The sequence below is a fragment of the Ornithodoros turicata genome, chromosome 1, assembly GCF_037126465.1.
Source record: "Ornithodoros turicata isolate Travis chromosome 1, ASM3712646v1, whole genome shotgun sequence".
In the NCBI taxonomy this organism is placed as follows: Eukaryota; Metazoa; Arthropoda; class Arachnida; order Ixodida; family Argasidae; genus Ornithodoros; species Ornithodoros turicata.
Window position 1 is genome coordinate 167,764,163 of NC_088201.1, and position 23,368 is coordinate 167,787,530.

At 48.0% G+C, this 23,368-nt stretch overlaps 2 protein-coding genes and 2 non-coding genes across 5 annotated transcripts; 1 reads left to right on the forward strand and 3 right to left on the reverse strand.

Annotated features, from left to right (window-relative positions):
* Positions 1-6,251: 6,251 nt before the first annotated feature.
* On the reverse strand, positions 6,252-6,373 carry LOC135379837 (U5 spliceosomal RNA). The gene has a single exon (XR_010419290.1). It is a non-coding gene; the product is annotated as a U5 spliceosomal RNA (small nuclear RNA).
* A 172-nt stretch (positions 6,374-6,545) lies between these two features.
* On the reverse strand, positions 6,546-6,665 carry LOC135379628 (U5 spliceosomal RNA). The gene has a single exon (XR_010419104.1). It is a non-coding gene; the product is annotated as a U5 spliceosomal RNA (small nuclear RNA).
* A 6,239-nt stretch (positions 6,666-12,904) lies between these two features.
* On the reverse strand, positions 12,905-18,540 carry LOC135378755 (BEN domain-containing protein 5-like). Of its 2 annotated transcripts, XM_064611850.1 has the most exons (10): positions 18,165-18,540; positions 17,671-17,774; positions 17,069-17,312; positions 16,926-16,972; positions 16,228-16,386; positions 14,792-14,851; positions 14,588-14,647; positions 14,040-14,265; positions 13,831-13,933; positions 12,905-13,770 (listed from the first exon to the last, which is right to left on the reverse strand). In XM_064611850.1, the coding sequence occupies exons 1-10, from the start codon at positions 18,364-18,366 to the stop codon at positions 13,767-13,769; spliced, it is 1,209 nt and encodes a 402-aa protein (XP_064467920.1). In that variant the 5' UTR covers positions 18,367-18,540; the 3' UTR covers positions 12,905-13,766. The 2 variants fall into 2 exon arrangements, with proteins under 2 accessions (XP_064467920.1, XP_064467921.1); XM_064611851.1 differs by lacking the exon at positions 14,588-14,647.
* A 212-nt stretch (positions 18,541-18,752) lies between these two features.
* On the forward strand, positions 18,753-22,814 carry LOC135378756 (uncharacterized). Its single transcript, XM_064611852.1, has 4 exons — positions 18,753-20,126; positions 20,319-20,576; positions 20,800-21,060; positions 21,210-22,814. Exons 1-4 carry the CDS (start codon positions 18,863-18,865, stop codon positions 22,004-22,006), a joined length of 2,580 nt encoding a protein of 859 aa, XP_064467922.1. The 5' UTR covers positions 18,753-18,862; the 3' UTR covers positions 22,007-22,814.
* The last annotated feature ends 554 nt before the right edge of the window (positions 22,815-23,368 follow it).

Here is a 23,368-nt window from a genome sequence, read left to right on the forward strand (position 1 = left end):
TCCACTCAGCAGCGCACTCACCCAGCAATCATCAGCTTTCAGCAGCGATCACTCAACGCACTTACTCAGCAACAAGCAACGCAGCAACGGTCACTCAACGCCACACAACGCACTCAGCACCGCTCAACACAATCAGAACCACTCAAGCGTCCAAGCAGTCAAGCACTCAGCATTCATTTCTTATCCCTGGAACCCGCCCGGATCGCAGCGCTCCTGTTCACGCGCTCTTGTTCAACCACAATCACAAGCCGTGTGTGGAGTCGTGCACCATCCACGAGTCGTCCTTATTCTCCTCATCATGGTATCGATGCGGACCTCAACCGCATGCACCGCTCCGCGTCTGAGGGGGGAGTGATGTGGCGGCCCGTGGACGACGATGACAACGACGTGCCTCTGCTGGCGCGCGCCACTGCGCTTGGCAGCCAGCTCTACCGGCACCGTCCTAGCGTGAGGCCACGCACATCTACCCGCTGGGACATTCCATCATCGCCGGTCAGGACTCGTGTAGAGGAACACCACCTCCTCTACAGCTGTATTACTCAATTCCACCCCCACCCCCAAAAAGAAATAAATAAAGGAAACGAAACAGAGAGATATAGAGAGAGCAGATCACCACTTTGCCTCTCATATGTTCCAAATACGGCGTCCACGAATGTATAAAATTTAGGATATATGCTCTGTTCTCCCTTCAAATCTGCGTCTGCCGGTTTTGAAGGTCGATACGAGTTTCTTCTGCAAAGTATTCGTTACGACGAATTACGACGTCGTTACGCCAGGCCCGAGGATGGGTGCCGCAGGGTACCCTAGGGACTTGGCCAATCAGTTACGTCAAGAGTTGACGTTTAGTGTTCACGGATCATCAGATGTGCGGATCAAGCACGTCCTGGAGGCCACAGTTTCTGCTGTGACCCTGAAGAACCTGCGGGGCGTCCGTCCTGCCGGAAGTGGTCGTTTCTACATTACGCTGCGGACGATAGCTGCTGTGGAAACGTTGCGTGCTCTACCCGGTGGTGTCCCTGGTGTCAACGACCAAGGTAGTGACAGTACTCAACCTGCCCATCGAGCTCCCGGAGGATGACGTTATCCAGACCTTCACGAGGTATGGTCACGTCCTCAAGGTACACAACGAGACGTACCGTGAGTACCCCACGGTAGAGACGGGGGCACGGAAGGTGCTCATGGAAGTGACCAGCGAGGTGCCGAACTTTGTCACTATCCGGGGTTTTGAAGCCATGTGTTTGTTCTCCGGCATGAGAAAGCTATGCCGCCGCTGTGGGCATCACGGGCACTTTGCAGCCGATTGTGTCACACCCCGATGCAAGAGGTGCGGGAGTTACGGACATGAGGCAACAATCTGACGAAAAGTGCAAAAAGTGTGGCAGGGAGCACTGGACCAGCCGTTGTCGCATGGCTACCTACGCCAGCGTCGCCCACGACGTCAACAGGAGCAACGTCGGGGAGGGTGGCGGCGACCGAGAAGAGGAGTGACGGCTTGCGAAGTTTGCCGTCGAAGACGATACGGCACGAAGTGAAGCCGAAGGTGCACGTCAGCTACCTGATGAAGAAGTCGTACCCGAAGATGCCTCGAGTGAGGAACGAGTTAGTGTGACGGCTCCTGCCATTGAGGAGCCGGTGGACGGAGTACAGGGCCACATACCTGAACCGGAAGAACGACAGGAGAACCCTGTTATTGAGGACCCCGCTGTCCCGGTCATGGAAGACCAAGCAGAAGTAGTCGTGGAAGAACCCGACCATCTCCAAAGAAGCGAAGGCTCTGAAGATTCGCTCGCCATTGATGATGAAGTTGCCAAGGACTCCACGGCGAAAACAGGCAGTACGCTTGCTCAGGCTATGGAAATTGTTAACCAGACTGCGAAATGACCCCATTCATCAAGTACTTCCAAAGATTCAGGAAACGCTCCACGAATTCGGTCCGTCCTCGCCGACACACTTCGATCGGGGGGGTCAGACCTCGTCAAGCTGCAGTTTTTGCAGCTTTTTGTCTGTATCCCCCCACCAAGTGTCATTGGTGAAAATAAATTATTATTATTATTATCGCCGCCTGAACGTCTTACAAGACTTGTACGGGAAGACGGTTCCCTCACCACCAGCATGGACGAGCTGATGAGCACCTGCCACTGGTTTTACGCAAGCCTGTTCGACCGAAACGCGGTGGACACCTCTTTGTGGGAGGACGTTTGCCAAGACTACCCGAGTCTCACCGATGACCAGTCGTGTGACCTTGATTTCGAAGTGACGCCGTCGGAGCTCTTCAAGGCTGCCAGGACAATGGGGAAAGGCCAGTGTCCAGGGCCCGATGGTGTCCCGGTGGAGTTTTATTTACAGTTCTGGGACATCATCGGCGCTCCTTTGTGTGACGTCTTCGCGGAGGCCATCGAACGAGGCTGCTTGCCAGCATCATCGCGCTGTTGCCTTATCAAGTTAATTTGTAAAGATAGAAGTCGATCGGAAGACCTCACGGCCTTGAGACCGATTAGTCTACTAAACGTGGACTATAAACTGTTCACCAAGCTGATTCAGCTGCGCCTCGCCACCTGCATCGATCGGCTCATCTCCCCTGTCCAAGCCTGCTCGGTTCCCGGAAGAAGCGTTCAGCAGCACTTGTTCGCTCTGCGGGACATTTACTGCTGGGTGACACGCACGGGTTCTCCTGCGTTCATCGTCTCGTTTGACCAACAGAAAGCGTTTGACTTGGTGAGCCACGATTTTTCGTCTTGAGACGTGGGGGATTTGGTGAGCCCTTTCGGCGCTTTGTTCGAGTGCTCTACGGTAAAGCTCAGACTAAAGTGTTGGTGAATGGAAGAGCTACTGCGCCATTCAACGTGCGATCACGAGTGCGGCAGGGGTGTCCGTTATCACCTCCGCTTTACGTCCTTATCTTCGAGGTGGCCATCCGAATGCTCTCCGACGAACGTCAGGTCCTGCGACTTCCCGTCCCAGGCAGCCGCCGGTTTCCTACCATCTTCGCCGGATGATCTGACTGTATGCTTGCCGGGGCCAAGGGCAATCCAACAGGTGCTGGCCTGTCTAGTCACATACAATGCAGCGTCCGGCGAAAGACTGAACGAACGGAAGTCAACGGTGCTTGCTCTCCGGGAAGACTTCCCCTACGTCTCAGCGTACGGCATACCGGTGCAGGAGTCTTGCCGCATCTTGGGCGTACATTTTAATCGAAGAGGTTCACTTACCAATAATTGGGTCCTCGCCCTGCAAGACGCGGAGGCCCGTCTGAAAGCGCTGTCGTCAGTGGTTTGGAGTGGGTTTGGAGTAGGCATCGCCCCGAAGTTGTCCTACGAAATGTTTGTTCTCGGTTGAAGTTCTTTGGGACGGCCTTCCAGCCCTCCACTGCAACGGCTCGAAGGGTGAACCGCATGACATTTTCCTACTTTTGGAATGATCGTCCTGAACGAGTCCGGCGGTCAGTGATGGTTAGGCCACCACAAGAAGGGGGCTGGAACTTCCCCGACGTTCGCCTCTTCTGCATCGCCTTGGTCCTTGCGTCGCTGTTCAGCGTTCTTCGCAACAAAGACCACATCTGTTACGACCTTGCCATCTACTTCTCCGGCAGCTCGATACGGGACTTCGGAGGCTCCTACGATAATGAACGCTGCACACCGAACGTCTAATGACGTTCTACCGTCTGATGAAAATGCACGCCGTTAGGCTTCATCAGTTCCTGCCAGAAGCAGACTTCCCGATGTGGTCTGTCCGTCAGATCTAACGAGCACTCGGCGACATAAGCTTTCCAATTAGGAAGCAGCAGCAACACGACCGTGGTCACATCGCATCGAGGGTCATCGACGGATCGAGGGTAGACATCCTATGGCAACATACGCACGACATCCTTCCTGTACGAGGAAGACTGTACCAGTTTGGGTTAACCCGGTCGGATACGTGTGTGCTGTGTGGTGCGAGGGAAACCCAGCGCCGCATCTTCTACGATTGTATCAATGCGGCACCTTTGTGGCGTCGAGTGGCTTCCGTCTACCGGATTCCTCGAGTGTCCTATGACACGGTCCACTACCTGGACGACCTCCCAGTACCATCGAGGAAGGAACCCGCATTTCTGTTGCTGGCTGCGGAGATATGTTTTCAGTTGTGGTGTGCGCGGACGCGTTCCGTCCACGGAGCGGCACCGGCTACGCTCCTGAACCTGACACTTGCGACACGCGTGGCACTGAAGACCTGCCTAACGGCAGACCTTCGTAGACTAGGCAGGGACGGTTTCCGACGCCGATGGCGAAGTCATCATGAAACATCTTGGTCACTTTTTAAACAATCTTGTGATGTTTTGTCTGTCCTTTTCCCCTTCTTTGTGTAGTTCACTCTGAGCTTTGTGGCTATTTGTGGCTTAAGCAAGTGCAGTAAGGTTTTGACGTATATTATTCTCAATAATCAATTTACTAAAGTAGGCCTACTCGCGTAACTTTTGTATAGCGTTGTATAGTGTTGTATAAATGTATCGTATATCGTACTGTGTTGGTGTAATGTAAGGTACAGCGTGTGTGTACAGTGTAGCGTGGTGTGGTGTTGTGTATAGCCTTGTATAGTCTTTTTATAGTGTACTTTTGTACACGTAACATGAAAAACGGTTAGGAGCAACTAATATTTATTCGAAAAAGAACTTTCGTGCAAGAGACTGCACTTCTTCAGGTTACACAACTAAGAAGATACGACGACAGAAGAACACGCGATGCCAAGTTGCCGGTGCTGAGTAGATCAAAGATATTAAACGGTATTAGCAACTTATTTATTTACACATGGTAACACGACTTTCGTGCACGAGACTGCAGTTCTTCAGGTTACAAAAATATGAACACGGTACAGGAACATATGTACAGTTGAAGAAGGAGTTTTCATATGGGAGGGTAACAAGGTGATGGAAAGGATGTAAATACAGGTAAAAATGAAAAGAACCTAAATACAAACGAAGGGGTAACAGAAGCGCAACTAACGCGAGTCCAAAAGCTTTTACACGGCAAACGAGAACGCATGTAGGTGACGTTCCAGGAATTAAGGATAAAAAGGGAGTTATGGCGACGACGCTTCTTGAGCTTGTGGTCATCCATAACAACTTCATATTTAACAAGAAACATACTGTCCAAATTCAGGGTGGAGCTATGGGATCACGCGTGTCTCGCAACTATGCGAATCTTTTCATGAGGCATTTTGAAGAAAAAAACACTAGCATCCTTCCCGATCAAACCTTTAGTCTTCTTAAGGTACATTGACGACATTTTCATCGTATGGTCGGGTGATGAACCATCCTTAATTGCGTTTTTCGAGCATTTTAACTCCGTACATCAGGCCATCAAGTTCACGTGTAACTTTTATCAAGCATCAGTGAATTTTCTAGACGTGACTGTCTCTATACAGTCTGGTCACGAGCCTATACAAGAAACCCACTGACAAACGCCAGTACCTTCATTTTGACAGCTACCATCCTAATACTCAGAAAAGGAACATCCCATTTGGTCAATTCACACGTCTAAAACGGATGTGCTGTAACCCAGAAGATTTTTAGCCATGCGCTGAAGAAATGTCGAACGATTTTTAAAAACGAAATTACCCTCCCAACCTTTTAAACAATGCTCTCTCCAAGTGCAAATCTCTAGATCGGGATAAATTACTTTCACATGGACCGCGGCAGCAACAAAATCCCTTATCCTTCGTTACCGCCTATAACAAAGCACTCAGTGGCGCAGGATCCATCTTCACCCGCCATCTCAACATATTTGACAGCGACAAAATACTTAAAATAATCTTTCTGCTCGCTCCAATATCACATTCCGCCGATTCCGGCCCGACCCGTTTGGGTAAGGCTGTATTATTCAATTCAAAGAGAAAACATGCGTCCAGATCATACGTCAGACCAGCCCCCCCCCCCCATAAAAAAAAAAGATCAATACGCGGATCTGAAGGGAGACCAGAGCATATGTCCTGAACTTTCAACGTTCGTCGATGCCCTATTCAAAACATTTGAGAGGCAAAGTGGTGGAGTCCCGTCTCTCTCTCTTTCTTTTCCTTTATTTGTTTGACTTGTTTGGGGGGTCCGGGTGTAGCCGGTCAGGACACATCCGACCTGGACGCATGTTCTCTCTTTGATTTTTTTGAATTTTGTTTTGTTTCTTTTCCTCTATTTCTTTTATCTGTTTTGGGCAGGGGGTGCGGCCGGTCAGGACACGTCCTAGCTGGACGCATGTTTTCTCTTTGAATTGAATGATGTAGCCTTCCCCAAACGGGTTAGGCCTATCAAAAATTGTCTAGAAGCTCATTGTGCTGTCCCCCTCCACGGTGATCTTTAGTAAAAGGCGAAAGATCAATACGCGGATTTGAAGGGAGACCAGAGCATATATCCTTAATTTTCTACATTCGTCGATGCCCTATTTAAAACATATGAGAGGCAAGTGGTGAAGTCCTGTCTCTCTCTGTTTCTCTTTTCCTTTATTTGTTTTATTTGTTTTGGGGCTGGGGGTGTGGCTGATCTGGACGCATGTTTTCTGTTTGTATTGGATAGTATAGCCTTACCTAAACGGGTTAGGCCTATCAAAAATTGTCTAGAAGCCCATTCTGCTGTCCCCCTCCACGGTGATCTCTAGTAAAAGGCGAAAGAAAAATTCTTTCCCGGAACAGCACCGCAAGCGGTACTGCCCCGTCGACCTTTGTATCGGCCGTACCAGTCAAAGACACTGTCCACGCATGGGCGGACCGCGTTATCAAGGGGCCCTTCTCCAAATGTGAAGGACCGGCTCCCTTTCGCCTCCCTCCACCGCGAAAGATCGAAAGATCAATACGCGGTTTTGAAGGGAGACCAGAGCATATGTCCTACATTTTCTACATTCGTCGATGCCCTATTTAAAACATATGAGAGACAAAGTGGTGAAGTCCTGTCTCTCTCTCTTTCTTTTCCTTTATTTGTTTTATTTGTTTTTGGGGGTGTGGCTGGGCGACATATGCAGACACAAGACACAAAAATGCTGCTCAACTTGCTCCGGGTAGCGATACCAGAACAACCTATTTACAACCTATATACATCAATACGAACTCAAATGTGCATAGTAATGTTAAAAGACCTTAACGGTACCTAACGGTAGCCGTAGACTACGAGGGCGTGTACGGGACTCGTCCACTTCTAGTGCCAGACGTTCAGAAATGCGGACTGCTGGGACGCCAAGGACATCCCTATCTGGGTACAGCTCTCGGAAATGTTGGTGGACGGCTACTAGAGAGCCGTGAAGCTGGTGCGGCTGTTCAGCTCGGACGCTGTTCCTCAACTCGGGGACATCTGGTAAGTACCGACTGTGCAGAGATGTTAAGTAAACTGCTAGCACATGAGCTGGAGACTGAACATCTGGCAGAGCTCCTAAGAGAAGCCTCGGAGCGAGGACCTTGCAAACGACTGATACGTTAGGGATGCTCCCTCCGCCTGTGGAGACAGGGAGGCGCAATGTGGAGCGGTTGATCATGGGTGGTTTACCCGACCAGAAGAATGAAAAGAAAATGTTGTCAATCTGCGTAATTACGCTCTGCGGCGGTGAAAATATCTGGCCCAAATGCCAGGCTCGAGCACACAAAATGGAACGAATGAAATAGCTGCGCCCCGCAAATTTGAATTCAAACGACTCGGGTGATGCAACTTTTGCCTTCATAGCAAAAACCACAGCGTCCCAGTTTGAAACGGGCATTCCGCGTTTGCCAAAGGAAATGCCCAGGACTCGAAGAGAGGTGCATGTTAAAAACGGCACTGCAGGCGATAAGGTGAGGGACCCAAGCGTCATGACTTTACTCTTAGACTCATTCAACGCCGCTCCGGACAGAGCAGAGAAACGTGCGAACACCTCGCAGACGTAGCGGATTGACTCTTCGTCTCTCAGAAACAGCGTCACATAATCCGCATAAGCGGACACTTTGATGGATGCGTTTCCCGGCAACGGAAGGCCTCTAATTCGCGGGTAAACTATGACCTGACGCAGAAACACGTCTAGGGTCAAAGCAAAGAGTGTCGGTAACATGGGACAACCCTGTCGAACTCCGCAACCAACTTTAAAAGGGTGACTCTCACGTCCATTGAAAACAAGGGTACTCGAATGCGATGAATAAATGTTATAAATAAATAAACAGACACGAATTCAGCAGGAAAACCGTACCTGCGCAAGACACAAAACAGGAAGGAATGCAGCACCCTGTCAAAGGCCTTCCTCTGATCTAGTGATAAGACGCAACCATTTACATTGTTCATGTTAGAAAAATACAACAAATCCCTAAAGCCAAACAGAGCGCCATACATTCCTCGTCCTGGAATGGCACACACTTGTGCCTCATGCACAATACTCTCAGAAACATGCAGAAGTCGGCGATCTAAGAGCGACATAAACAACTTATAATCACTGTTCATAAGCGTAATTGGACGCCAGGAACCTGGGTCCGACAAATCAGAATTGGCTTTCGGCACGAGAACTACTCGGCCAAAACTAAAATACGTAGGAATTCTTACAAGACCCATAATTGAAGTAAACACTGCATGTACGTGAGGCTTCAGCAGACTCCAAAACGCACAATAAAATTCAACCAGCAAGCCATCCGGTCCCGGTGCAGTACCGCGACGCATCTGACCCAGAGCTTCGTCTAGCTCTTCTAGCGTTATGGGTGAGCGAAGTATCTCTTGATCTACATCGCTTAGCTATGGCAAGACGTCAAAAAATGCATCATTAACATCACACTCTTGTCGGCCTTCCGAAATGTCACGTGAATAAAAGCTCTGAAACCTGTCGAAGGCCCTGCCCGGGTCAGTGGTCACAGTACCGTCCGGCAATGTGCATGACGAAACAAAGGTATGGTCGCGTTGTTTACTCTCGCGAATGTAGCGGTACATCTCCACGCCGGACACAGACCGGCCGCGTGCCCTTTCCATTTGAGCTGTACTTGTGCTGGACCTCAAAAGCAGGTCACGCCGGGCTATCAGGCTGTCCAAATACTCACGCGTGTTAGCAGTGAGAACACCCCTTCGAACAACACGTATCTTATCGCATAAGCGATTGAACTCTTTCGTTCGCTCTCGCGACCGACGTTTCCCATACGTAGTGAAAAGGGCACGCAACTGCTGTTTACGCTGTTGCCACAAACGCAAAGATGGAGATATAGATACATCCAACAGCGCTTCTACTGCACCGATTACCTCATCATCCTTGAGCAACGTTTTATCTAGTCGCCAAAAAGGGCAGTGCAGAACTGGTGGATGTTCTAGGTCAAGTACCAGGGAGACGAAAGCGTGCTCGAAGGTGTATGCCGCTGTAGAGGGGGGGGGGGGGATATAGGTTTATTGCAAAACAGCACAGAAAAAAAAAACACGAAAGAGGGGAAAGGTTAGCCTGGCTCCAGCAGCCGACTTGCTATTCCCGCTTACAAAAGGAAAAGGAAAAAAAAAGGAAAAATAAAAAGAAAGAAGAAAAAAGAAAGACAAATCGAAAACAGCGAAAGAAGAGTCACAGGCTCAGCGCGAGCCCTGTGTCAGTAAGGAAGCGTACATGTTCCCTTCCGAGGCGCCACTGAATGAGGCGTTGCAGAGGGCCCAGTAGCGTTGCCAGCGTGACCTCCCTGAGCTCTAGGGCAGCTAACCGCTCCATCAGAGTGGCACGGGGAGCGGCGAACAGGCGACAGTGGAGGAGTATGTGGGAAGTGTTGCCCTCGGTAGAGCAGGCTGCACATGTAGGGGTGTCAAGCGTGCTGAGTTGGAAGAGCCGTGTTGGCGTTCGAGACACGCTTAACCGCAGACGGCGGATAACGGACGCCTCCTTCCTCGTGATGTTTGGGGGAGGGACGTATTGCATTTTTGGGTCGATGGAGTGCAGCAATGTATTGGGCGAGATGGCACGTTCTGTGAAATCTTGGACACATCGAGAGCGCAAGCGAAGTATTTGGAGCGGGCAGGCAGACATTGAAAGCGGGATGCTGAGACTCAAGGCAGCCGTGGTATGGGCACGTTTCGCAGCAATGTCGGCACGGGTATTTCCGGGCAACCCGACGTGACTGGGTACCCACTGGAGTCGTACGCTGTGGCCGGAAGCCAAGAGCTCGTTGTACCTGGCGATTACAAGCGTGCGGAGATCGCAAATAGCACTGCACCGGTACGACGCCAAGGTCTCCAATGCTGACTTGCTGTCCGCGAAGATAGACCACGAGTCGGCCTGTGAACCGGATATGGCGTTGAGCGCTTCACAGATGCCTGTCAGTTCCGCTTCGGTGGATGAAGTTTCATGCGGCAGCTTGCAAGTCTGCGTAGTGTCGCTGTGAGGTATGTAGAAAGCTTCAGACGACGCGCCGTACACAACCGAGCCATCTGTGAAAATTGCTTTACGCTGACCGTGGACAGAGTTCAAATGGTCAAGAGCAAACTAGCGCGCAGCGAGGACAGGAGTGTCGTTTTTGCGGGGCATGTCGAGAATATGCAGGTCCGTCAGAGGCAGCTCGAGGGTCCACAAAGGTGGAGCGTATAGCAGGCCCGACGGAGGGGGTGGAAGAGACTGTGCCAGTCTGCAAACAGCAACCCCGAAAGCTGAGCTTTCATACAGTAGGTGAATGTCCCGTAGGTAGTGGGCAGCATGTCGTGTGCGGTACCCCGCACAAGCGCGCAGGGTCTCCATGTCGCGTAGGACATGGGCTGGCGTCTCCTTCGCCTCAGCCAAGACCAGGAAGGTGTCGGTCGTTTTGCGGACACCAAGGTACACTCGAAGGCTTCGCGCCTGGATGTTCAAAAGTTCGCCATCTGTTGTTGAACTCAGACCGTGCAATACCGGTAAGCTGTAACGCAGGTGCCCTAGGACGAGTGAGGTATGCACCTGGCGAAGGTCAGGGTAGGATGGGCCCCAGGACGAACCAGAGATGCGGCGGAGGACGTTCACGATGGTAGTCGCCGCGGTAGACAGGGCCTTGACGTGCTTGGACCAAGTCAGCTCCCTGTCAATGGTTATGCCCAGGTATTTGTGATGACGTACGAAGGCGAGCTGTTGGCCGTCAACGCGGAGGGGGAATTTGCGGAAGGATCGGCGGGTGAATGCCATGGCAACAGTCTTGGTAGGTGAGATAGAAAGACCACGGTCGGAGAGGTAAGATACGATAGTGTCCAAAGCACATTGCAAGCGACGCTGGATTACATCCCGACGGGTGGAGGAGGCCCAGATGCAGAGGTCGTCGGCGTATATTGTGATGTTGACATGTTCACTTAGTTGAGCAGGTAAAGCGGCCATGATGACGTTGAACAGCAGTGGGCTCAACACACTCCCTTGCGGGACACCTCGCAGAACTCTGTAGTGTGCGGTGTCTCTTTCAGAGGTGCGCACAAACAAGGTGCGATCAACGAGGAAGTCCCGAATCCATGCGAGCGGGCGGCCCCCAATACCAGCCTCTGAGAGCGTCGCAATGACAGTGCTGTGCACCACGCTGTCATATGCTTTTTTGACGTCGAGGAAGACCGCTGCTGTAGAGGGAATGATGTGATGATCGCAGGTAGCAATCTTATCTCGCACACGGCGACGAACATAGAAACGATCCAAACGGGAGCCAGCTCTTCCGCGTTGCCACGTTATTCCCAGAAGTTGCGGGCCATGGATTGCACGCCAGACATCTATCATATCAAATTCTTGCACGAGACGAGATCATTTGCGGGCACTCCATACGGATCTTCCTTGGCCGCGGCCTATAACATCCACCAGTGAATTCTCGACGCAATTAAAATCTCCGGCCAGAAGAACAGTACCGTTGAACAATAAACCTGTGTCCAAAGAACGAAAGAAACTGTTTGTCTGACTAGCATGAGCGGGGACGTACACGTTAACAATTCTGTACTTTGCATCGCCAATGAAAAAATCAAAACACATAATTCTACCTTCAGCGTCATTCGTACAAAAGAAGCGGTTATACACAATCACTGCAACACCGCACGCGTTCACTGCGCCCGAACTGGCATACACAGCTAGATTAAATCTTCTCCTGAACTGCACAACGTCTTTCACAGAATAAAAGTGTGTTTCTTGGAGCAAAAGTATGTCCGTGCCGAAACGTTTTCCAAAGCTTACAACATCTGCTCGTTTTCCCACGCTGCGCATACCGCTAACATTTAGACTGGCAATCTTAACACGCATGAGTAAGATTAGAGAAATAGCTCACGCAAGATTACACACAGAGTTCATTATAGACAATGAATTTGGACGCGGGCCGAATCGCTGCCGAACAACAACTCCTTCATGCTTGCTACCGCGACTTTCTGACGTTTCTTGCGTTGCGGCGTCCATATCCTCGGTGCTGGAGTGCAAGCCGTCGGTCCTGAAGGCCACGTCGTCATGCATCTCAACGTCCTCCTCGTTGAAGGCTGTCGGCGTCGGTGCCGTCCTGTAGTCGGAGCTTGCGTCATCCACGGTCGACGCACTGTAGCCGTCGGACTCTTGGGACCCGGACCGGGACGCTACGTTAGGAGACGTCGTCTCCCCCTCAACTGATGCAGCGGGAGCAGCAGTGCTGTTCGAAGGTGAGTTCTGCAGTTCCTCGTGAAGTGGTGCTGGCACCTCCTCGCGAAGTCGCTCCCGCGGCACCGTCTGTACGCTCGGGACATGTGCAGTCTTCTCCAATCCCACCTGTCTCTGTGCAGGCGGGAGTGTCGGGAACTGGGAGCTGGCAATGCTACCCTACTGAAAAAAACCATATGGAAATTATATGGAGCCCATACATATGGCATTATTGGATATGGAGCTTATGGATCATATGGAGCTTATGGTTTATATGGACCATATGGTTTATACGGACCATATGGTTTATACGGACCATATGGGTTATATAGATCATATGGTTTATATGGACCATATGGTGGTCCATATAGACAAGCTCCATATGAGCCATGACACTCATATTAATAATCCATATACCGTAATTTCACGCGTATGAGCCGTAGAACGAGTTTTTAGGAACGCGGTGAAAATTTTCTGGCAGATAAGCCGCGGTCAATATGATACAACTGATTTGTGTGACAAAGGAGACCATAGAGAAGGCAATAACACTGTGGTCCACACTCCGGGATATGCATAGTGTACAACAAAGGAGGTCAGTTCTAGGGTTCTACCAAGATCGGATTGTGCCCTTCTTGGGCGTTTTCTGCGGAATGGTGGTTCAGCGGTTTTCCAGTTAAAGCTGCTTGCAGGAATGCACCACGAAGATCAATCTACTCGAATGTGGACCCATCCCTGTTACGCACTGTTCGTGCATCGGCAGGGCAGTGCCGTTCCAGGAAAAAAATAGTCATCAGATAAGTCGCAGAGCGCCCGTGAGAAAAAAAAATCCACATAAGCGGCGGCTAATACGACACAATATGTAATACGATACAATTCGCACGTGGCCTATACACAGAAGAATTATGAGACCAATTATGTGTTACCACAGCATTGGGGTAGCCGTTACTTGGGCACGTGTTATATGACACTACAGTTTGCATCCAGTGACACATAAGTGGGCAACCAATATCGACCTATGCACAAGTACCACATAGGCCAGGGTACATTCGGCAAGGGGAGCAGTGTCTGTACACATATTAGAAAAGTATAGATGTGTCAGGATTTAATATCTTTACATGATCATAATGTCCAAAGGAAGAAACTTTTCGATTATATGAAGTTTATTTTGCATGAATATATACATGAATATATATATGCTGTTACTGGCACGTACAGCACTCTGATGTATGGGCGCACTGTGCATGGGCGCTACCTGTTTTGCAGGAAACACAACTTAGTAACAAGCTCTGCAATGCCCTTTGGTTTAACTTACTTCAGGTCTTTCAACATTTCCGCAATATAGCGGTTCATTTTCGCTCGCCTGCTTTGTACTGCCTCTTGTGTGTTATTCAGAGATATGAATCTGTCGAAAGCATCTGAAAGTTTCATGTACACTTCATGAGTTGCTTGGCTCTTGGATCGTCTGATCATGACACCTACAGCTTAATATCAAAGAACCACATGGGTATATGACAGACTTACTTCCAACTGCATGTAGCTTTTGGGGTGTTAGGGCTCGTTTCTCAGATGCATTCGTTCCAGTCTTCAAGAAGCGTCTGCAGGGTGCTCCAGTCACACTGCGGCCTCTAAGCGCAGCAGGCCCCCAGACCACCCTAGTTGCTTCCTTACAAAACAAAGAATCCCTCGAGCGCCGCAACAGCCACTGCCACCGGTCTAGTGGCACATAAACTCCACTGCCAAGGTGAATCTGCAAAGCAGCAGTTGAGGCATAAATGGATCCAGCCACATGTGATCCAGGACTTGTTACACAAAACCATTACAACATATTGGCAACTCTAATGTAAATACTAGAACAAACGCAGATACAATTGAACATCACACACAAATGTGAAGTAGAAGGTGCGCATCAGCTGTGCAAAATTAAGCACACAAGACAAGCATAACTACATGCATTATAAAGTAGGAAGGCAAAAATGTAACATAGGCACAGCACAGACATGCAGAGGCAGAGTAGCTAGATAACTTATCTACCGCAGATTTCCTAGAGCAACGAAATGAGCCAATTTTACCTGGCCGTTCACCTCAGCGAATAGTGAATGGTGCCCTGTTGCACCACTGTGCTCCTGCAACTGTTTTGAGACACAGAAAGAAAATGAAATGAAATTGCACAAAGCTTTTAGAACCACATGCACCACGTGCAGGAAGTGCCTATGATAGCTGCTGTCACTGCATGCACACTGTTGCTCATATTATAGGAAGGACAAAAATATTACTGTGTTTGTGGCCGCAAGCAAAGAAGTCCCTGGCAGCAGTGGCATGACGTTCACAGCTGCCTGTAAAAGTGGAGTGCACTATATTGTCTGCAGACAGCAATGTCTTGAAAAGGCAAATGGACAGTTTTATTTATCCTTAACTCAAATTCCAAAACTGCAGGTTTTCATGCCCATTTTAGTCCATGTGCCACCAAATTTAATCCAGACGCCATTCAATTTAATCCGGGCATCATCAGAAAAAATCCAAAGGCTATTGAATTTAATCCGGGTGCCATCTGAATTGATCCATGGTGCTTTTAAGCACTGTGTACTCACACAAGGGGTATCCTCGCAGAATATTCTTCAGACATATAGCGGAAGAAAAAGTAAAAAGCTGCTGACAGGACTTAAGTTCTGCTGAGTCTTATGTTGAGGATTCGCACGGCACCGAGATATCGAGAGTTGGAGCGGAAGTATAGCAGACAATACCACTGGTCATGTAGTCTGCTCAGGAATATCTTGTGACTGATCTCCAGGATATTCCACGCAGTTAGCAGAGCACGAAAAAGCATGCTTCTCATAGTAGACAACACGAGTGGCCCTGTCGTATATAAAGGAATATCTTGTGACTCAGCGGCAGGATATACCCTGGAGTTTGAAGAGCACCGAAAGACATCACGCATATCTTGCAGCTTAGTCACAAGATATATCATGGCACACGACAGGACCTATGGTGTCACTGTGAGTCATGCCTTTTTGTGCTCTTCTAACCGCATGGAATATCCTGCAGTTCAGTCAGAAGATATTCTGTTGCAGACGACAGCACCAGTGGTGTCATCAGCTCTGTGAGTCATGTCTTGTCGTGCTCTTCTAACCATGCAGAATATCCGGCAGCCCCGTCAGAAGATATTCTTTAGCACAGGACACGGTGTCGTTTGCTCCGAACTGCTGCTCTGATATACTGCTCGAACTCCAATTATGTCAGCGTCGTGTGAATGTTTGACATAAGACACGGCGGAACTCCAGTCCCATCAGCCGTTCCTTTTTGTTTTTAACTTTTCCTTGAACTAGAATACTCTACGAGGATGTCCTTCATGTGAGGACACTCTTGTAGTGCTTAAAACCACCATGGATTAATTCAGATGGCACCCGGATTAAATTGAATAGCACCTGGATTCTTCAGGTGACACCTAGAGTAAAATGGGCGGGAAAACCTGTTGATCTCAAAGACATGTAGTTTCCAATGACGCCCGTGTAATAAAAATGTGACACATGAGTACATTAGGCGGCTGTGTGTCTGCTCTCTCTCGTTTTCTGCTATGTCAATTTTATAGGGCAACAGATGAAACTACGTAGGGCAGCAGAGGTGTACCAGTACTTAATTGACAGCACAACAGCAAAGGCATCCAAATACTCCCTTCCTGTGAAAAATATGTGCAGGGTTCATTTATGTATACCTCTCTGTCCTGAGCAGGACCTGGTGCTGCACTAAGCAGCAGACTTGGGCTTGCAGATTTGGGGCTTGCAGGCGGCGGAGGGGTAACGGGGCCAGTAGTCTCTTCTTGACTTTCTGTTCCTTCACTGTCAAACACTGTCTGTGACATGCAGTTGGAAGGCTGAAGGAGCAAAGAACAGCCAGGTTTTGAATAGTTGCCCAACAATAGTTGAGAATGCAAAGGCTAGTACAGAACAATCCTGTTAATTGGAACTCGACGGCAACAGATGATTTGACCTCTCACAGGAGTACTGGTTTATGAGAAATGGAACGAGAAAGCTCAACACTAATGTATGGGTGTTCTTCACACGGCAACAAAATGCAGGTCGGCGCTTCCGTTTTAGTGCATAGTTCGGAGTCAGATGCAGCTGGGAAATCGTTTGAATAAACAGTTGAACACTTGTGCAGCCCTCCTCCCCCACTGAAATATACATGGCTCTGCCAGGATCCGAGCATTTGTCAGAATTGTTTGTCAGTTCCAATCAAGATATTTAGAAATGACGTGATTGTACTGTCTCAGCAGCAATTCGTCAAAACCAGTGTATGTGTTCGATATTTCTGTGTATCAGCATGCTCACACCCGAAGCACAAACACACCAACAAAACAAAATTTTTCTACATTTTCACCGAGTCATTTCTGCATGCAGAGTGCATACATACTTCCTGGAGATTAGAGTTGCTCCTTCCCTGTGACATGAACCAGACCTCTACAAGTGAAACACAACACAAGAACGTGTGAAAAAATTTGACTTTCACACATGCTCTATGTTATCACCACATAGTGTTTAAAAGCGAATACTGACCAAGCTTGTTGTAGAGCACGTCCTCGAGACGACCATGGCGCATTTGAAGTTCCTCGTGCTTCTCCCGTAGTCCATTAAGCTTCTGTCGAAGCACCGAAACTTTCTTTTGCTCTTCCAAGAGTAGCTTTTTTGGAACCATGTCATCTTCCGAACTGCTACTGTCCTCCTCTTGTGACAGTATTTCTGCTAACTTCCTCTTCCTGGCAGTAAGAGCATTTCTCGTTGCAGTCTTGGCCGAAACAGTCTGTAGGACACAGCAGTGGAGTAATACTGATCAATAAAATTGGTTGTGGTTGAAGTAGAATCCCATTGTGTCTTCAAAGTAGCTTGCACATGCTTATATTTTTTTTCTTTTTTTAAGTAACGCAGAGGCACTATGACAACAGAGCGAAACACTCCCTCTCTGTGAAAGACAGTTGAGCTCATTCGCAAGTACCATTGTGCTTCTATGATGACTTTTATAGTGGATGATGTCAACTTCATTTGCAAAACAAGTACAAATGAGGAAAGCAACAATTCCCATATGCCCAACGCAAAAACAGGGCGTAAATAATGACCAAAAGAAAGCAGCCTAACAGCTACCCAGCACAAAGACTACATGCCTTTCCCGTTTTGCCGCGTATCGGATGCTGAGTATCTTCGAAAATGTTGTCTGGCACAGCGATTTTTCGCTTACTAAGCCTCTGAACCAAGTCACTCTGTGTAACTGCAAAAAAGAGAAATAGAGAAAACTTTTCATTGGTTGTAGAAAAACAGGGGGTATCCTAATATCCCACAGTTCAGCATTCACATGTTCAAAACCGCAAACCGGCACTGTCTACTCATGGCACAATCTACAACACGCGGGGGAATTGTAGTCAACAAATATGAACTAAGCTTTGTCTCGCTACAGCACTAAATAGGCCTCTAGTGACCGTAAACTAACCGACCTGGTTTCTTTTTGTGTTGCTACAGCGCGTCCGCCGTACAACCCGAGCCTAACCCTAGCAAACGTGTACATACAATTTTCTATAACCATTTGGACAGTCTTGGAAAACACGTACGCGAAGATGACACACTGATCATTGATGTCCTCGTTGAAACGTAAATCACTTACGTCCAAGCTCGACGACGTCGGCGTCGTAGAAACCTTCGTCCACCGCTGCATGCTTTCCTTTGCTGCGCCAGTAGACGCTCTTGTTCTTTGAAACATCGTTGACCGTCGAAGGAGCATAATCCTTAATTAAGGAAACAGCGACAATTGCTCTCGCGCCGTCCTTGTATACTACATAAGCAAATGTTGGCACTGCCGAAGACATATTAAGGCGCGTTTTCCGTTTTCACAATGTCGTGTTCGAGACCACATGCACCACGACATGCACCAGAGTTGACTAAAAACAGGGCTACGGTACGGATCTGATCGTCTCCACGCAGCTTCAAATCGGCCGGCTACCAGAGCCCCCCTGGCGGTTTTTCGAGTTCCCATTTGCGCGCTCTACCAGCTCTACGCTCTGCATGGCCCGATTTATATTGTTTGAGAACAGCCTATCCTCAAAATCATTTCTACGTTAGAAACTCTCCAGAAGTGAAAAAAAGATTTACAAGCTCTGACCATACTGACTGTTTCTCAGTGCTTGGAGGGTTCGTGTTTGTTGTTAGCGCCATCTGCATGGTCTGCACCTCGCTCGGTCACCCAAGGCTTGCATCGCTTGCATTTTGAGAGGAAGCATGTTTACTTTTGTTTACGGTGCTCGTGATTGCAGTTTTTGGCTTTTGTAGCGCGATTTTTGCAGTCAACAACGAACAGTATATGCCATGAGTGTAGAGGCCACCGGCAAGAAGCGGCGTAAAGTGTATCTTGATGTGAACCAGCCATTTGTTGTGCCCCGCTCTACGTTGTGGTACAACAGCCAACAGCCAGGAACAAGCAGCGTGCATGCAGAGGAACCGCCGCCTACTGACTCTCTTGAAGATGACTCACAGCCGACATCATCCGATCACTCAAACCAACAGCCGGCCGCTGACTTTGTGGAATGCGGCACAGACGAAGGGCCCAGCGTCGCAGCCGAAGACTGCTACAGCAGTGATGACAGTGACATTGCAGTCGACACCCATGCCGACAACCGCGAATCTGTACTTCACGATGATGCTGTACCAGTATTTGACGACGCTGAGTTACTTGCGCAGTGCGTAAGAGACTTTGGAGACAAAACGTTGCCTGGGTCATCAACCACGGTTGCGTCAGCGGTTGTTCTGATAATGTCATTCATAGTTGCACACGGGCTGACATGGTCGGCAGCCGAGGACCTGCTCAAACTTGTTGACAGCCTATTCGGGTCGAATGCATCTGGTCTACCGCAGTCAAAGTATCTGCTCAGAAAGCTATGGGCCCCCAAATGTGCAATCATCATAAAAAACTTTTACTATTGTGATATTTGCTTCTCCCTACTTAATGAAAATGCAGGCAGGCTCGCATGTGAAATATGCCAAACATCAGAGTACACCGCCGACGTCAAAAGAAAAGGATCCTTCTTTTCTATCATGAACCTGAAGGAGCAATTTCGCCATGTCATTGCAAAAACAAAGGATGTGCTTTTTCAGAACCTTACTGCACTGAAGAACCACTATGAGACTGGACAGTCATCCATAACCGGTGTTGCAACTGGTGGGATTTGCCGAACACTCCGTGAGAAGGAGCTGCAAAAGTGGAGTGACCTCACACTGACCATTAATACAGATGGAAGTCCCCTGTTCAAATCTTCAAATGCATCTGTCTGGCCCATCCAGCTTTCTATCAATGAATTGCCTTTAGCTGTCCGCAATGAAAACTGCATGCTTGCTGGTCTGTGGTTTGGTCGAAAGCACCCAGACATGTTGCTGTTCTTGGGGAAATTCATTGAAGAAGTTCAAGGCATTGGGGAACTTGTGTGGCGACATGACTCATTAGCTGTGTACTCAAGGGTGTATCCTGTTTGTGTTTGTGTGGATGCACCTGCCAGGGCTGCTGTTGGAAACCACACACAGTTCAATGGCCTCTTTGGTTGCCCTTGGTGCCTCACATCAGCAGAACTTGAAGACGGTAAGAACACCATATTACTCGTAAAGTCTTACAAAGAAAAATTATTTCTTGCGCTCGGTCAGCTACCACAATGGGCCTGTGTTTCAAGCCTGCATTTTCTTTAAGCAGAGCTTGCTTGTCATGAGAGAGCACTTTGTTGTTCTTTACAAGCAATTCATGTGAGAGTTACTTTTATTAAATGCACTTCCCCAGGACGGCGCCTCTATCTTGAAACAGAGGGAGCCGTGCAGAGGACATCAGAAGGCGTTCGGAGGGACATGGAGCTTGCCCTGAGACTGGGGACACCTGTTAATGGTTTGAAAGGGCCATCACCCCTTATGAAGCTGCCACACCTTGACCTCGTGTGGTGCTATACAGTAGAGTATATGCACTGTGTTCTACTTGGGGTGACAAGGCAATTCACGGACTACTGGCTGGATTCATCCAACCACCACGAGGGGTATTACATAGGTGAGCATGACATTCCTTTACATGGGCATGGTTATTAGCGACTTTTGAATGCATCCAATGTTATCCATGTGCGTATACAGGGTGTTTCTGGGCATATCCATCGCAATAATGTCTGCCTGGCCGGAGAGCTCATCTGAAAAAGGGGAAATCTATTGTGCTTTCATGGTTTTTATAAAAATTCTGTCCAGGAAGAAAACACAATATGTATCAACTTCTTCCACAGGACGACCGAGTACACTGGAAATTGTGAACAATCGCCTGTTGTCCATATGCCCACCACACCACTGCACTCGCCTGCCTCGCTCACTTCAAGAGAGGCGCTTCTGGAAGGCTCACGAATGGAAAAACTGGCTACTATTTTATTGCCTGCCATGCTGCAAAAACATTCTTCCTTTGAAGTATTGGAAGCACTTTGCTCTTCTTTGTGAGGCCATTTTCATCCTTCTGCAGGAAGAGCTTTCTCAGGCCTCTATCAATCACGCAGGTGAGGCAAATGTAACTTTCCTTGTGACCCATCTGTCCAGAGATTAAGCCATTGCGATGGCTGTTGCTCTAGTTCCTTATAGGACATGGTTAACATCTATGACATTCCACAATCCATATAGGAAACTCAATGATACCAAATACTTTCAGATCGTCTTCTGCAGAGGTTCACCAGCCGGGCTGCAAAACTGTATGGTCGGCTTTGTATGACATTCAACGTCCATCAGCTTACACATTTAGCAGAAGCAGCTCGCAATTTTGGCCCACTGTGGGGACACTCAGCATTCACGTTTGAAAGTGGAAATGGACATATAATCAGATTGGTTACAGCAGCAACAGGCGTGCCAGAGCAAATTCTTGAACGCGTCATCATGTCCCAGGAGGTGCAGCTGCTGTGCTCATTTGCATCGGTTCCTTCTCACATAAAGCAGTTGTGCATTACTTTTTTGGGGTACCCGAGGGTGGGGAAGGCCTGTGAGATTGATGGTGCTACTTTCTTTGGCACACCAAAACATGTAACTGCCCTTTCTGCTTCTGAAGCAGCCTGTCTTGAATATGCACTCAACGGTGTTCCTAATGTGAAAGAACATTTTAGGTTTGCGTATCATGGGACAGTGTTTCACAGTGCGCAGTACAAAAGGAGTAGGAAAAGCAACAGCACAGCTTTTGAGTCTTTGAATGGTCAGTGTTTTTTTATAAAGCGTATTTTTGAAGTGACCGACACCACGTCTTTGCATAATGGGCAAGTAATTTTGCTGTGTGGTCGCATTGTATGTCAGGAATCTGATATCGAACTTCCTCCTCATATAATCGAATGCTTCCGTTCACTGCATAACCCACTAGTGGCCATAAGACTGAGTGAGATCTCAAAGCCTTGCATTCTTGTATCTTTTAGTGATGATGAAAACTTTATGTGTAAGATTCCAAACTTGTTTGAACGTGATTAGTGCATGAGATGTATATTGTTCGTTTATTATCCATGACAGACATCCATAGTCTTTCAAATCAAAGGGGTCATGACGAGATCTTTTTAAATTTTGTGTTAGCACCGCAAAACAACTGTGGCTATGAATGACATAATGCATGAAAAAGTGGGGGATAGGGGGTTAGGGGCAGTCTTCAGAGGGAACTGTACCAACATTCGTCTGGAAAGTCTCTGTAAAAGCCCTGGGAAAATCTCAGACAGCATACCCAACAGCAAACCTGCAGTAAACATTATGGTCTCTCCCACAGTCTGTTTAAACATGATTATTCACCTTCAGATCATTTTAAGACATGAACAGAAGATTTCGCCCTGTATTCCAGTCATGTATCAAACGACACATCATGTGGGTGCGTACTGCTCAGTCGAATTATCTGTGTCTGATGCAAATGCGTTCAGTATCGTAGTATGCGAAATGTGTGTTTGTCGTTATATTTTGCTAAGAATGCACACGACATTATGTGTTTGATGTTTCGTCGCATATTATCTACAGTATGCATTAGCTCTTCCTCTATTGCAGTAGTTTCTTGCCATGAGCAAGACACGTTCCACGTTGTGCAACAAATATAGCTTTAGAATATTTAATATTCCAACAAAGCATGTGGTGCAGTCCTGCATGCTCGAAATCATCTCAACACGCACTGAAACGTGACACAGTATTGCATACTTTACTGTGCTACCTGAATCTCTTGTATGTACCTCAGTGATTAAGTTGTGTTATATAAAGGCTTCTTTTAATAGTAGCCTTAATAAAAACCGTCCAGGTAACCCGATTATTGCGTCATGAACGAGTTCAGAACCTATTTGTAGCATGCTATTCATGGCCCTAGAAGAGCAGCGTGATCTTGATGTAGTATATAGTACTGCACAGGCTGCAGAAAACATGATGCAGCGCCACATGTAGCACGCTTGTGCCTATCATGAAGAATGATACATTTGTGCTGTGTGGGAGGCAGGCGCGCTTGCTGAGGAAGGAGGCGAGACAAAGACAATAACACTCAAGTTTGTATTCTCTACCTCACTCTCCTTTCTGTCACTGTTTTCTACTGTAATGAAGGGTTTGCAGCAAATCATAATGTGGCTTATGTGTATAAACAGCATAATTAGCTAGGGTATGACAATTCGAAATAATCGCCTATACACAGTTTCTAGCTGAAATTTAGGTCCCTCCAGCTGCTCATCAACTTCCTGGTAGACAAACTTGCATGACAGTTATTATTATTAATTCATTGGTCACTTACTATTATATTTCCTCATTTTACTATTCGTTCATTCCTCATCTAATTATTTTCTGATTGTCCATAGTGATCCCATAATTGCATGTCTC

Coding starts and splice junctions, on each gene's coding strand:
- LOC135378755 (XM_064611850.1), bottom strand. CDS start 18,366: ATGTCTTCGGCAGTGCCAACATTTGCTTATGTAGTATACAAGGACGGC. Junction 17,313..17,670: donor TACGCGGCAAAACGGGAAAG/GCATGTAGTCTT, acceptor TGTGTCCTACAG/ACTGTTTCGGCCAAGACTGC. Junction 14,266..14,587: donor TCGCTGAGGTGAACGGCCAG/GTAAAATTGGCT, acceptor GCTGCTTTGCAG/ATTCACCTTGGCAGTGGAGT.
- LOC135378756 (XM_064611852.1), top strand. CDS start 18,863: ATGAGTGTAGAGGCCACCGGCAAGAAGCGGCGTAAAGTGTATCTTGAT. Junction 20,577..20,799: donor CCACGAGGGGTATTACATAG/GTGAGCATGACA, acceptor CTTCTTCCACAG/GACGACCGAGTACACTGGAA. Junction 21,061..21,209: donor GGCCTCTATCAATCACGCAG/GTGAGGCAAATG, acceptor AAATACTTTCAG/ATCGTCTTCTGCAGAGGTTC.